This window comes from Labrus mixtus, chromosome 17 (genome assembly GCF_963584025.1).
Source record: "Labrus mixtus chromosome 17, fLabMix1.1, whole genome shotgun sequence".
In the NCBI taxonomy this organism is placed as follows: domain Eukaryota; kingdom Metazoa; phylum Chordata; class Actinopteri; order Labriformes; family Labridae; genus Labrus; species Labrus mixtus.
The window spans coordinates 23,234,482-23,250,630 of record NC_083628.1 but is presented as its reverse complement, the minus strand read 5'-3'; the positions used below and the strand labels follow the sequence as shown (position 1 = coordinate 23,250,630).

The following is a 16,149-nucleotide window of genomic DNA, read 5'->3' as shown; positions in this document are numbered from 1 at the left end:
AGTCTTTGTTTCTCTATTTGATTTCCTTATAATGACTCTCATGTCATGTCAGGTTAAAGAGCATCTTCACATCGTCACTATGAATCTGGTCATTACTGACCTCTAGTGGCAGCAGTGATGTAAGTGAGTCAGCACTCAATGACATCACTGATGGGTGTGGTTACAGGTGCCACACACAAACACACACACACACACAAACATCAGAGGAGGGACACTTACCTGTTGTTGGTTAACTTGTCATGTATTATTGAGTGTGTAACACCTTAAAGAAGCCTAATGTTGCTCAACATATCTTTAGTTTAGAAAGAACAAGTTCAATTTGTAAATCCCTAGCAACAACAAATGAACACTTTGATGCATGCAAACCACCACCCATGTAGTTGGAAATATGTATTTAGATGTACAGACCAAACACACAGAAACTATACGAACTATACAGTGAAACCTACGCATCACTGTGAGGATGGCAGAGGCGGTGGGCGGGGTCAGCAGGCCGTTGGTAGGCATGCAGGTGTAGTTTCCAGAATCCACGGGGATGAGACCGGAGATGAGTAGAGTTCCATCGATCATGATCTTTACTCGTGACTTCAGAGACCTTGAGAATAAACACAAGAACATTCTTGAGAATAACAACGAGAGGCAACTGAGCTCTTGAATTTGAGTCGAGTCAAACACCCTCTCAGAGCTTCGACAGTGTAGGAGGGCTTTTTTTTTTTTTTTTTTTTAAAGTTATTCACCACTGTGTGTGCAGATGGAGGTTAAGGAAATATGATTTCATTTCAGTTAAGAGGAGGAAGAGTGGAGCCCACTCGTTTATACACACTTACATTAACAGAAAAACTGAAGGCTGAGCAAAGCTTCTTACAAACAGGTTACATATTCAAGCTGCTCCACGTACTGAAGACACACACAGTCATATATTTAGTCAAATGACCATAAAAGTGAGATGACTCATCATCTGTAACACTGAATATTCCTTCAAACTTCTCTTTTATTCTCTTTGCATTGAAACACAGTGTGAAACACAAAAATACTTTGATTTTTATGTTGATTGAATTAACACTAAACTGACTGAAGAGGAGTCACTATCAGAAACAAAAACTCAAAGAATCAGAAATGCTGTCGCCATTTAAATGTACACAAGCAAGGAATCTGACTCTGTGTTTAGCTTCAAGAACAATGAACATAAAAGTAGAGAAGTGATAGGCTACTATACAGCAGCACTGCTACTGTCAAGGAATAAAATATATTAAATAAAAAAACATAAAATCTACAAAAAACTACACACAGGGCCTGAATAACTAAGAATGGATTGCAGCCGCTGGTAGATCCAAACTATCGTGCATCATTTGCCCCCTCTATCTGCTCCACCTCTACGTCTAAATCACTAAGCATATAGCACTTATGATATTCACACGTCCAAGAAGTTGTGCCGTTCCGTGCAGTTTGCTCTTGTTTTGAGTCTGAATGTGGGGAAAAGCCGTCTGCACCTCCGCTCTGTGTAGAAATGAGCTCTCATGCTGACAGGGCTCTCAAGCTGTCAGAGCTGTTTTGTCCACATAAAGATGATGAGCTAGGAGGGGGAGGGGGAAACTTTTTCAGGGTTTATTTCGATGCCAGACTTAGAAAATGTAACACGAGTTTCACTGTTTAGAACAAAGCTTCTTCTCAGAATGGAGGAGGAAGAGCTACTCAAAAAAAACTTGCATGGCTCCACTGATGTGGATGAAGTGTCCAGTCGCTGACAGGCCCGGACTGATTGAACCCCTGGTAATAATAGTGATAATAGTAATGTTGACTTAAACACATCATTTTGGTCATACAGAAGTAGGATTGTTTTCCTGATCACTGAATAGTTTGCATGTGACATCTCTTATAAAAACTGTGCCACAGTTAGCACCAGCTGAATGCATTTTGCCCTCCTTTTGCTTTTAAATGAGTGAGTGGAGAGAGACAGAAAGAGAGTGAGATTTTATTTAACACACAGTCTCAATGGCGTTAAAAAGCACCAAGCCTGTGGCAATTAGCGCTGGTCTTTGGGAATTAGATAGTATCTGCAACGAGGACCGTTTGCATGGGAAGGGGGCAATTTTGCGCCTAATTTTAGAATATTCCCTTACTTACATACAAGCAAATGAGACACCCAGGACGCCGTCTGCTTGGCTGTGCAGATTGCGTGCATTTCACCTTTGTGCCTGCTTAGTGGCTGACACGCTACCTTTTCTCTCATTTTCTCAGGTTTAGAGGGCTCAAAAACAGCGCAATCCTTTTTGTGAATCAGGCCCATGGAGTGCAGTGTAATCAGTAAATACTTAGTTATCATGACTCTCCACAGCTCTGTAGAGCTATTCAGGCATTTAGTTGAATACCTGATGAACCAACCTTACAGTAAATGCCCCAGAGAACAATAGAAGACTATTAAAAAAAACCTCTCAAAAACCTGTGGAGATAAAACCATGTCAAAGAACAGCGAAGATCACAGATGAATCAAACATACAGAAACTCAACCTCTAAGTTTTTGGATGTGCGTGCTGTTTGATATTTCTGTAATAATAATCTATACCCTTCAACTTTCTCTCTTGTCCCACGATCATTTGCTTTATTATGTAATGTTCTGTGTTCCAGGTGCATTTCTTCAAAATACCACCATGTAATTATAGATACCTTTAGAGCAAATGAGGAAAACCTTAACTAAAAGTCATTTTAACATTTTCAAAGAGCACCTCGCTATTTTTAACAAAGCAATTACAAAAGAGCTTATTCCACTGAAATGAGGAGCGGATCATCAGGATAATCCTTATGTGGTCTACTCAGCTGTTAACAGCATTACACATCACCTCCAAAAAGCCTCTCTGAAACTTTTTTCCCCTCATCAAAATCAGGTTGAGTATGTAACTCTAATGACCGATGATATGTGTGACAGAGTGATGCTCAGGAGAAGTAATGCTAATGAAGCCCTCCACCTGCTCAACTGACCCTATCCCTGCCACAGCTTTTGAAGAGTGTTCAATAGTCTGATGGATGAAATGCTAGAAATCATGAACCATTCCCTGCTCGCTCTGATCTCCTCCCTGCCACTGAACACTGCTATTGTTAAATCTCTCCAACAGAAAAGCTCTCTCTCTCTGTGCTTCACAGTTGCAGACCTATTTCATTTTTTTTCTTATGAACTGTGAAGTCCTTTCTTTCTCTACTTAATTTATGGATGGATTTTTTTGCATCGTCGTCATTGTAAAATGATTCTCCCTAATCTGTTGCCTCACACAATCGAGTAGACACAGAAAACATTAATATTCAGTCAGAGAAGTGTCTGTCTACCTGATGAATGTGACTGCAATACGCCTTCTTCTTCTACCAAATCTCTAATTTTTGTCTCCCCTTTTATCCTGAGAAATAATATCCAGGCTCCCCCGTCACAAATGTTCTTCAGCGGCTAGTTGTCATCTTCAGTGCTGTTTTGTGTAGAGCTGATAGAGCAGAACAGGAAATAGCTGCATGAGAGAACTGACGCTGAGTTAATGTGCCTTAAAACTAAAACAATGTTCTAAAAGTGGCTACAAAGCTCTACAGAAGATCACAGGTAGATGATTATCCTCTGTGGGCTTAGGTAACGTACCATTGGAAAAGGTACCATGTGGAGTTGAACAAAAGTAGGTAGGAAGGGATTGTATAAGGAGTTGGTCCCAGTAATCAGATTTAGGCACACCCAAAATATCACTATAGCACAGCATGAATGAATGTCTCACACAGAAAAAATCATGTGAACTCCTGTGATGTTAGATGAGCAAGGAAACCTGACCTAGTGTCCATGACATCATGTATGACGACCCTACATCAATACATTACACTCACTGCTTTCATGCTACTCCACTGTTCACCCATTCTAAGCAATATCCCCCAAAGAAATGTAGGGGCACTTCAACAAACACACCACAAAGGACTGCAAGCAAACTCTTTCAAATGTAAAAAAAGGGCATTTTAAAATAGTGTTTCAAGGAGAATTTAATTTAAGCGTGTTCCATAGATCTAGAGGAAGTGGCGAGATGCACTTTATTTAATTTATTTAACCAAGTATTCACCTGTAATCAAACATTATACACTGATTGAACCTAAGTCGCAACACTGCAAAAAAAAAACTGCAGTTCCTTGGGTGTCCACTTGAGGCTGAAAAGGCCAAGGAATTTCCATTAGGTCCCATAGTCACTGCTTATTTCTACAGCAGTGATTAACATGTATACTGCCTCGTGCATAAACAGCCGATAGCTCAATTCTCTAGTGTTTAAAAACTGTACAGGGGCAAGTTTTATTTTTATTGCTCATCTGTTTTGATTACATTAAAATAAGAGCTTTGCATAAATTAGCATGAGTCAGGTCATGGTTGAGTTGAGTCAGTCGGGCGCCATGTTGCTGTTTGCCTGGAAACTTAAGGCCCATATCAGCTTCATCTCTTTGCCTGTTTCTAGACTGAATGTAAGCTAGTTGAAAATAGCATTTCCAAAAGACAACTTCTATCTTTGCGCTCCATGACCTCTCTTCAGAAACCAATTGGTGACATCACTGAGATACATCTAAAGTCAGAGGCTGCTTCCTTTAGGACAGCCCATTTGAAGACCAGTTGCCTCAAAGCGGTGTGTCCAAAAGCTGTCCCATGTTGAAAGCTTTGTCAAAAGCATCCGACAAATACAACAAAAGCAGTCCTACTTTTCCCAGGCTATAAAGGATGCATCCAATGCAATCTTGGTGCCCCAACGTATCCCAAGATTCATAGCATGTGTTATGCAATAAGTTAATGGTTTCAACTCAAACGAATAGCTAGATACAAATGTTAGAAACCAAAAGGGGCCCTGAATCTTCAAATGGTCTGTGTGGGCTGGGCGGCAGGGGCAGTGGTTTTGTTTAAATTGTTATGCTGTCGCTGGCTGCCATCTCTGATCTTCCCCATTCATATTTAACAAGTGAAACTGTTACCCTCGACATGTTATGTGGTACATGTGTGATGGAACTAAGGTGGGGCTGAATTGTTGGCATCCCTTGGTGAAAAAAATAATCAAGAATTAACCTATATCAGATTAGGCCATGGTCATGCCAAGCTAAACGGTAATTAGTCAGGACTCTGCCAAGGGAAGCCAGTTGTCCTATGGCTTCACACCAATCAAATCATAGCATGGTATCAACATAGCTGGAATGAACTGTTAGCCCTCAGGCAGCTATAGACATTTTGGATTTATAGTAAAATAATAACTTCACTAAATTAACACTACAGTAGCTAGTCAACATTAAATTTGACGACAGGCTAACTAAAAAACTACCGCAAAGAAAAGCGACAAAGAAAAGGAAACAGACTGACTTTTAATGATGGAAATCACTAGAATACTAAACTGCTGCTGAAGTTCAGCCACTCCGTAAGACTAATAATGATGTGATTTCACCACCATGAATGAAAATTCCTCTTCAAATAATGTGAGTGATAAACACATCCCCCTCTCTTTTCTCTGCAGCTTAATTGTTGACATAACTGCTCATTTGGCTGAGTGCATTTGTTTGGCCTCGCTTATATCACTTAATTTGTATGACTTGTCTGGATTTTCCTGCTGGTGTTAATCAGCTCACTGAAATTGTTATTTTGTTGAGGATGTTTGTGAGCAGAAATTAACAACCATGGACTGAACACGGATGAAGTTAACATTACTTCAGTTTCAGGTTAAGTTACCTGAAAACATGATGTTGTGATTTTTATAGCCTCTGAAATGTGGTAGGTTACAGCCTCAGTTTAAGATTATGTTGTAAGAATGGATATTCTGCCTGGTGACACTTCTTTGCATGTAGGGTGCTTACAATGCAGTTTGTGTGTTCGATTGCTTACAAAAAACCTGCTAAAGCAGAAACATACCCCTTCTATGACCTAGAAGAGCTAGAGGAATAAAGCCCCATTTTATAACACTGAAAAGCTGTATTACTGAAAATCTATTTCTTTTGGTTTTGAGTTCCATTACATGGATCTTGGATAAAACTGGCCTTTAAAAAGCTTTCTTTTATCCATGCACATGACTTTTTCTGTTTATTATGAAGTCTAAAATCTCCTTTCATTCCAGCCTGTGTGTACTGGTCTCTTGATTATCAGCACCTGTTCTCATTACACACCTGCCCCTGATTATGTCATTAGTCAAACCACTTCATAAACTCCTTTGTTTCCCTGCTGCCAGATTGTTGTTTATTCATGTTCACAACATATTCTTCTGTCTCCCTTCTAGTCTTGTTTCTATAAGATTTTTTAATTCTTAACTGTTTTCTTAATGTTGGAATTTGCCTGTCCTCTCACTGAATTTGTTTTAAGAGGCTTTTTTTAAACTGGACCTTGTGTAGTTTTTCCATCTGTAATCCCGTGAACACGTGCCAAATTCTCAAACACATCTTTGTTCAAATGAAAACGCAAAACACACTTTTATGGCTGTCATGAGCAAGTCAAAAACCATGTCCTTGATATGTGAAAATGACCATTTCATTTACAAAGTTGTCAACTCATGCACCTCTGCTCATCAACATAATGGGAGAGTGAATGTGTATGCATGTGTTGAGCATGTAAACAGTCTAGTTAGCAACGCTAACACCAGCACTAGCTTGGTTGAGTCCACTATCGCACTAATCTCATGTAAACAAATGTGACTGCGCTGCACAATGATGTCAAACGGAGGAGAAACTGGCAGACAGCGTGATGCTACAAACCCAAAAACACCTTTCTACACATGAACACCTTTTTTTAAAATGGAGTTTCTCAAAATCTTGACCTTGCAAAGAGTTTTACAAAAGGTAGTTGAGAATGAGAAATTAGAAAAAACATCTTGTGTAGTGATAGTACGTATTTTCATGGCTTCGTTCATCTTGATAATTTTGTGGATATATCTTTAAATTGTGTCAACCATCTCAGAGTAATTCTTAGTTTAGGTTTGTTTTGCTGTGATACATATGTGTAAGAGACCTCATAGCAGCAGAGTTATGTTTGGATTGAAGTGTCTGTTGTGAGCAGAGAAGGAAATGTGACTCTGAGACTGAAGAAATGTATATGTCTGATATTTAAGAGTCAAGGTGATGTTTTCTTTCTAGCCTTTTAGAAATGAAACAAAGCAGCCGGGAATTTGTGGGCTGTACCTTCTAGCAGAATATAATCAACACTGTGAAGATGAAGACTTTGTCAATGATTGCCAGCGATTGTGAGATCTTGGTCAGCATGGGTCAGCGATGGTCTGCACTTTGTCAGCCATATGTGTTGTGTTTCTATGTTGTCTGACCATGGCTGAATAAATCTAAGATGATCCATAGTCTGTTTCACAGTTTCATCATTGTTCATCTACTATAGAAACAACCCCCACCTAACATGTAGCGTTTTCCTTCTGTAGCATTTAAGTCTTTATGAAAGAGAACTTTGAGCGTATCAAATTTCTACTGAAATGGTTAAGAACCAAAAACTAGATCGAAGGCGGGACATACCATTAGAATGAACCTGATTGGATCGTTTGCTTCGACAAAGTCTATTAATTAGTATAAAAATTAGTTAACACCCCTGAGTGCAGGATGACTCATCAGATGATTGAAACATTTTACAGGAAGAGAAAATACAGATATTTTGATGTTTAACACAGGAATGGTGGATTTAAACAGGAAAAATGTATTTTTAATTTGACAAGGACTTTAAGACTTTTCATCTTCTAGCTATGAGTTACTATTATGTTAAAATAAGAAAGTAATCACACAGCTAAAAAGAAAAGGCAGGCATCCATACAGAATGCAGCATTCATGTGAGGAGTTTCAGCTACAGTAGTTTTTCCACACCTACTGGGTGAGATTATGAGTGTGCTGTAGAGAAATACTGACACGTAAGATAAATCCTTTTTGACTTATTTCACTGTAAAATGTACGAGAGCGGTCAATGCCCAGGCTGTGAAGAAAACTGTGATTGCACCTTTCTTTAGAATATCACTAAACCTTTGTCAGCTTCAGATTAAATCTCAACACTCGGTGCAAAGGCACAAGAGTATGTGTCAGGCAGGGTTTTTAAGAAATGTCGCTGCTGAATTTTCCTTGTTCCCCCAGGAATGACTGTCATGTCCTGCAGTTACTTTGACCAGAAAGGAGGCAGATTTTAGTTTCTGTTGATAAGAGGCAGGTTTCCACTGCAGAGGAACATTTTAGTAACAATAATCTTACCTTTGGGGCCTGTTACTAGATTAGATATGTATGATATATTATAAAATCACTTATATGACGTTAATTTTATTGAATAATTTATGTAGGAAAGCTGTTTAGTTGCAGGACAATCCATCGTTTAGCAGTTCAAATAACCTGAAAAGTCGAGTCACGCGTATGTGTATATACCATAGACTGTAAATATTAATGGATGAAGTCTGAGTGACGTCAGGCATCTGTTACAGCAGGGGGCTCTGGAGGCTCATTGGCAGCAGCCGCCATGTTGGAAAATCGGTCTCAGCCTAACTTTCAGTCCCGCTACACCGGGCTCACCTGTCAATCATGTCAGCTACGCACCTATTGATAACACGTTTTGTTCATAAAAGTCTGAAAGTCAGACACATGAGTGTACTGTAAGTCAGACACAAGTGTACTGTAAGTCAGACAGGCTTTTAAGAGATATTGTGGCTGGATTTGTCTTGTGCCCTGGGGCTCGACTGTGTACTGCAGCTCCTTGGGCCAGAACTAAGACCCCGTGGGAGTCAGACTTTTTGTTTCTGTGGATAAAGAAGCAGAAGTCTGCAACTGTGGACACAGTATATTTTTAAATGTTGATTTATGTGACCTTAAAATTTTAGAAGGAAGTGGTTTTCTATATCAAAGAGAGAAATCTTTTTAGTTACTGTTCCACGTCTGTGATGCATCTTTTGTTGTCATTTCTTTGAACAATTATTAATTAAAATGATTATTTTCATTTTAACAAATATTGAATGACACAAAACAAACCTCATCCCCTGCTCAAACCCATTGCATACAACATCAGAGGTTTTAAATCAAATGCTTGGGGACAAAGATAACAGGTGCACTTACTCTATGTGGTAGACGTTTTCTCCACCTTTCTGCCATATGTAAGTCATATTGGGGGGATCAGCCACCGCCTGGCAACGTAGAAGTGCATTCTGGGACATATTGACAGAGGTGCTTTTGGGAGGGACGATGATGACAGGTGGACCTGTTGGAAGGAAGGTTACAAAAGACATCACTTACTTTCACAAGAAAGGGCTGAAATTATGTATATTTGCAGGATTACAGAAAATAGCAAACAAATGTCCATCAGAACTCCATCATGTCTGAGGTCAGAGTATAAAGTTTAAACAGATGGAGTTCACAAAGCATAAAATACTGAAGAACACTGCACATCATTTTACCTGCAAATGGCTGTCATTGACTCAGAAGGCTTTTGCCAAAAGTACACAATCATCCAAGAGTGTGCCTCACTTCTTTCAAAAGATAATGTCCCCTACACTTTGCTGTACTGGACATTATGAACACGCATCTTAAGTTCTTGTAGTGCTAAATGATTCTGCAGAACATCATCACCCTGCTAATATGGGGTGCTATTTGTGCTTTTTGTAGTTAAGTCTTGTAGCAAAGAAGGCAGAGAGAAGAGACCTGAGCCTAAACAGCCTGTAGTTCTTCCAGGGGACAAAGTTGGATAAAATATGGCGCTGGTGCTAAAATTGCAACAACTTCACGTGGTTGTCATACGGTGTAGATGGAGAGAAAACTGAAAACTTAAAAATTAGTCACTGTACTTAATTGAATACAGCAAAATATGTGTGTGTTTTTTCATAAAGCAACATTTCTCAAAAGGACTCTGAAACAGTAACACTGAACAAAGTCGCGTATCTTCTGCACCGAACGGAATAAACATAAGTTATACAAACAACACTTTCAACAATCTGCTCAAAGGCTTCACAGCTTCAGTGCTCACTTTGCTTTCCCCTATCACAGTGAGAATCTAACAAGCTGTTAGCCTTAAGAACAGAAGGAGGAAGTGTGAAGAATCTATGGAAAATACGGCTTAGATTATAAACGCAAAGTTACTGAAATAAGTGTTTTTCTAAAATCATGCCAACAATGAGTCTATATTTAAAGGAAGAATGTACGGTATTTTACACAGTTTATCTTTTGTAAATGTCTTTCTGAGTCATGACTGTCTACAATGACAAGCCAGAGTCATCGGTACTGTTGTCGGGCCGTGTTTACATCGTGTTTACATTGACGGGATGGCCACAAAGCTGTTTGAGTCAAGGACTAGAGAAAAGAAGAACAACATACTCTCTGCTTATTTGGATGTCACATAAATGTATTTAGATTGCCGTCATTCTGTGTCTATTTATGTTCAATATGAAGCCACGAGTTAAGTCTGCTAACATTAGCCTGCTAACACAACAATGCAGGCCACAGGTGATTGCAGCTCGAGCAAAGGACAATTTTGTCCGTCGCTTACACTGAATGCTGCTTAATATTGCGTGTTCTATTTCTTAAGTCCTTTTGTGCAAATGCGAGTAGAGAGGGGGAGGGGTTGGTGGTGTGTCGTTGGAGGAGAACGGAGGTGTGGCCAAACAGCAGTTTGTTTAGGTTTAATGCTGGTGCTCAAGGGCGACATCTACTGGATTAAAAAGTTGCACATTCTTCCTTTAAGTTCAACAAAGTAACCCTAACCTTCCACTGAAACGACATCAGCTATTACTCAGCAGAATTTTAAACTGCTAAACAGTAAAGAGGATGTACAGTATAACATACTACTCAACAATAAAATAAAGCTGAAGTGTGCATCTAAAAGAGATTGTCATGTATGGTCCAGCTGTGGTTTAGATCTGCCTTAATGGTTTACTTGCTATTAAAACAGCTAGACAAATATGTAACTTAAAAGTTAACTTCATACTGTGGGAATTTTAAGTTTCCGTTTCACAAAATATTCCCCAAACAGACGAGAGTTCAGGATGAAAGTGAAAGGAAGAGGTAAAAAGTTTAACATAAAACAAAGTATAAGCTGTACTGAATGGAGCCAGGTGCATTAGAGTGGCTTATAGAGGTAATATGTCGTTGAAAATCAATAAAGATGAGCGGAATTTACACTCAAAAACTTTTGAACTGAGGTACTATGAAAAAAAAGATCAATAGTCAAACTTGAAGCAGAGCAAGTGTCCAATATGTAAACTACAAACCTTTCTAATGACAATGTAAATCCTCCTGAACATCTCATTGTGTATTCAAACACTCACATCAGTAAAATCAATCCAAGTTTCAGACATGACGCAGCTTTCCCCAACACTACATGAAATGTATTTCTAAATATTTGACAGGCCTGTTGTCTGATATCTGAGAGCCTAAAGATGGACGGTATACACGGTTCTGTTTGAAGCACAATAACAAGAGGCTTCATCTCTTGAGATCAAATGGATGTAGAATTCTTCCTGAACATACGAAAACATCTGTCTTTGAGATGTTGTGTTTGTGGGATTTGTTCGCCTGAGTGTAATACAACTCAAAGAGAATTTAATGCATTACTGAGGTAAGAATCAAGAATCCAGGAATGACACTACTTTGATTTGTTTGATTATGCTATCCTACCGAACTGTGTTGTCAAGTACAGCAGGGTTAATTTCCTTGGAAACGAATCCCACGCAGCTCCAGCACGGTAAAACAATGTCACATTTATGTCTTTGTGCGCCGCCCTCCAACACGTGTGCTATTTGCAAAGAGCTAATAATGCAGGCTTCATGTGACACATGTCTCATGTATAAATAAGCACATGATCTTTACAGCAGTCCTTCGTGATCACTTTATAACCTTTAATGCTTCAGGGATATATGCATGGGTGACAGTTTAGAGGTTATTTAAGTCTTTTGCACTGACTCCATCCAGATCAGCCATTAGTCTGCCCTAATCCATCCATGTGGCAACGCTGCAGGGAAACCCAGCCAAAGCTCAGATAATGTGACTTCCACTAAACAGCATTTGGCTGATGAGGATGTTTATTCAAAATGTGACCGCTGCAAATGCAAGGTTTAAAAAAATCAAGTGAAACCATAAGGAGACATCACGCCGTGTTCCCCCATGTATTTCCCCATGCGCCATGTTCAAGACGAGTCCTGGTTCTCTGGAGAAACTCAGCAGTAGGAGTTGGAGTAGGAGTCCAGGACAAAAAAAAAAAATAATCTGAAATCAATTCCGTGATGTATTATGCAGAGATGTATCGGTGTAATCCAGTGATGCAAAGTAGCACATTTACATATAAAAAATACATTAGTTCTTATACTGGACTTGAAAAACTGTGACCTGAAAACATATTAGTCTGTTGAGGATGAATTAGGACCTTGAAAAACTTAAAAAATTAAATCAGACCACATACCTCCAGAGAAATTGTCTTGACAAATTTAAATTTTTTCACTGAGGAAGGAACATTCTCACAAATAAATATGGTAATTGGTGCATATTTGGAGACCAAATAGAGAAATGAACCTCGTCTCAGTCAGCCACAGCAGCCTTTAGATTTCAGAAAACTGTCATGTTTCTGATATGCAGCCTTTAAATTGAACTAAACACCAGGTTTTATCACAATAAAGCAATGCCCCAAACCATGGATGAAATCCTGTCACATATAATGATATCAACATTACCTTCACAGGGACAAAATAGGAGTTAAATTCAGTTCGAGATTCTGTCATATGATGCAAGAGAGGGAAACGGATATAGAAACTGTGGTGGCTCCCAGCCAGTCAGGCTAACACACATCACAGAGAGTGAAGAAACTGGCAGGCAGACAGACAGGCACACAGACAGGCAGAAAGGCAAACAGACAGTGGAGACCAAGAAACAGGCTGCCAGGCAACAACTAACCTTTGATCTTCACTCTGGTCACGCGGGTCACATTTCCCTCCGAGTTGGAGGCGTGGCAGGCGTACTGTCCTGCTGACTGCATGCTCAGTGCACGCAGAGATAAGGCTCCACCATCCTGGTGATGTGATGGATAAAATGAGAGATTGATGGTTGCAATGGTACATATACATACATACAACAGACAGTGTATGTGTGGTTGATAAGATGGTAGGTGGATAAAAACATGTGCTTATGAAGTCCTTCTCTCACTTCTGACCATGTGAAGTCTGTAAAGTGCAGATCAGTTCTAACTTGTCCCAGTCACACATACACAATGCCTACACCATCACGACCAATTTGGAGTTCAGTGTCTTGCTCGAGGACGTTTCTACATGTTGGGATTGAAACCCAGGCAAGCCAATTGAGGACGAAATCTTCCACTAAGCCACAGCCTTACTATATCAATTGGCTTAGAAACTAGTTGGTACATAAAGATTTTTAAGTACTTAGCCTCTGTTTGAGTTTTGAGTACTTTATCTTTTACATTGAAGTAAAGGGTTGATTGTTTTCTGAGATGATGAAGATGAGGGCTTAGTGATGCTGTTAACATTCTTCAAATCCTGACCAGTTGACCCTATGTCTGCATTAATGCAGCAAGGCTCAAGCTGATGTAACAGTAGATCGCATGTTTGGCTACTTTAAATTGGTTAAATGCTGACAAAAGTTAGTTTTGTTTTTATTAGTTATTTTGGCTTAAAGGCTTTATATGTGATTTTTCACACTTAAATATAATATAAATCAAGTATCTCCTCTGAAAATAACTCTGTTAGTCATGACTGTCTACAATGGGTGTAACACCCGAGTCCCACTGTCTGTGATGTTTTCAGAGTTTTCAGAGTCCTATCTTCACTTTGTTTACATCGCAAGACAGCCGGCTGACTCCTCCCCTTTTTTTTCCTTTTTCTTAGAGTTGGAATTAAGGCGGACCTTAATCCTCCCAACCTGTCAGTCAAATCAGCCATTTGCCAGCCACTTGTTATAAACCCATAAATCCTGATTTGGTATAAAAAATTTAAAAAACGACACCTATAGCACAGGCATTGAAAGGTTTCATCACATACAGTCCAGTAATTCAATTTAAAGGCTTCAAACGTGTTAAAGAGTTCAGGTCAGGTCTAAACTTTGCCCCGGGCTACAGTGAAATCATTCACTAATACTTCAGAAATAGAAATCAAATATCAACATAAGTCCCAGAGTCAGTTTTTCTGCTGAAAAGTATCATACCTTTTGATATGCGAGTACACTTTCTTTCTGACTTTTCTATTAGATGATCATTGCCGGCCTTTTAATTGTAATGAAGTGTTTTTATTGTGTTATCAGTTGGCAGGTGTACCACTTCAGCACAGCGATGACTAGATGCTGTACAGAGACTGATAGATTGATACTACTGTAAAGTGAAACTTCTCATGGGATTCTCATACAGTATATTGATAGATATGTATGAGACAGGCCTAGTTATCTGAGTGAATATTAATGCATCAAACACTGTGTAAACATACCTGATCATTGATTCTTTCAATCACATTACCATCTTTCATCCAGGTTATATTTGGTGTGGGGTTTCCTTTAGCTGCACAGGCAAGAGAGAGGTGATTTCCAACCAGAGCCTCCACCACAGGAGGTGGGGCTTCAGTGAAAGTGGGTGGAGCTATGGCACAAAAATGAGGGGAACATTTAACTTGACATCATCATAATATGAGGAAACAAACAATTGTTAAAAAAAAAAACACACAACGCTTCTATTAAATACATGTTTAACAGATGAGTTGTTTCTTAGACACACTCAAAACATCAATCACAGGCTGTTCGAGGCAGAAGCAATACAGAAAAAAAACTACAAAGAGAAGAGCTGGACTAGCAGACAATAAATCTTTTGTCTCTCTCATCTCTTTTTTTATCTATCATACACAGCATGACAGCAGCTCGGCCTTGTTTGTTAAACAGCAGCAGCCTGTGTGCAGTTTACTGACATCCAGTTACATTATTATTTCAGGCACCAAAGTGAAACTGTTGCTGATGCTTCCCTTTAGATGTGCCTACACGTTTCCCTGCCACATTAGGGCTCAGATCTCATCAGAGTCCGACAGTTTCTCTTTTATCATCTGCGCACACACCCCAATATCAACAAAACCACCTGACACTTCAACATTTCACCACTTTTTCACACAGCTTTGGTATTTTTTCTTTTGCAAGATTAAGAAAGCTTCTATTCCTATCAGAGTCATGGGGTGAGATGTCTAAGTATCCCTTAAATCAAGCTCAAATCCTCTGAAAATATGCTCTATAATTATCTCCTGCCAAAGTCCCCTTTGCCTAATAATAGATGTTGTAACATGCAGAAAGTAACTTCTGACATCAGTGGTCTTTGAACGCTCCTTTGTTACATTTTTAAGCCTGTAAAGGCCAATGACAATCTCAAAAGTTGAGTCAGAATGAAAACAATAGGATTTAAAGCCTGCAGCTGCAGGGCATGTCAGTGAAGTAACATCTAAGGCCTTTAGCACACAGACATAATCTATTATAATTCCCATCTCTAACCTGACGCTCGCACAGACCAACTCTGTGGTGAAACTGTCTCCGCTCGCCTTTGATCTGAGATTCTTTATGTTTGTGTGCAGTCATAGCAAAGGTTTTCCCCACATACACATGTACTTCAAAGCAACCAGAAAATAATGATGCATATTTCATATTTAGACGTATCAATAATAATGATGCTAGCTAAAGTAAGAGGGGATTCTTACCGAAAATCTGCGTCAAGAAAGTCAAAAGTTATTTAAATTACCTGACAACGTTTTTTTTTTTTTTTTAGAAAGGAGTCTTTAAAAAATAAGTTTGTGAACAAGTTTTCTTTTCAAACTGTTTTTTGAAAGTTTAAAGGGGCTTTAAACTTAAACCTCCTGTCAAGAAATAAAAAAATATAAGCACTGTGTTATAGAATCAATAATTATATGATGTGTAGAAGATTTGGTTAGATTTTGTTTGCTTGTTAGACGGTCAAAAAACAACCAAAATTTTAAATCCAGAGTGACTGAGGTGCGTTAGGCTTTCTGTTCTGGAAGGATCTTCTCCTTGGATGATCTGATCACTGCAGATCTGATTTGAGAAGCAAATCTCAAATCCCCTGCGGTCTAAAATAAGCCTTGGACTAAACCGCTCGATAAAACTATAAAACTGAAAAATAGAATATGCACATATATTTGCAATATTGAGCCAAGTTACGGACAGATGCAGGCATGATAT

The 16,149-nt window shown here is 39.1% G+C and overlaps 1 protein-coding gene across 1 annotated transcript in view; it reads right to left on the bottom strand.

Annotated features, from left to right (window-relative positions):
• igsf9a (immunoglobulin superfamily, member 9a) overlaps positions 1-16,149 on the bottom strand; it is a 61,627-nt gene that overhangs the window by 20,051 nt on the left and 25,427 nt on the right. Inside the window, exons 5-8 of the mRNA XM_061062017.1 lie at positions 14,409-14,557; positions 12,871-12,985; positions 9,052-9,193; positions 450-595 (exon numbers count right to left, since the gene is read on the bottom strand). Coding sequence (XP_060918000.1) covers positions 450-595; positions 9,052-9,193; positions 12,871-12,985; positions 14,409-14,557 — 552 coding nt within the window. The remainder of the gene's footprint in view (positions 1-449; positions 596-9,051; positions 9,194-12,870; positions 12,986-14,408; positions 14,558-16,149) is intronic.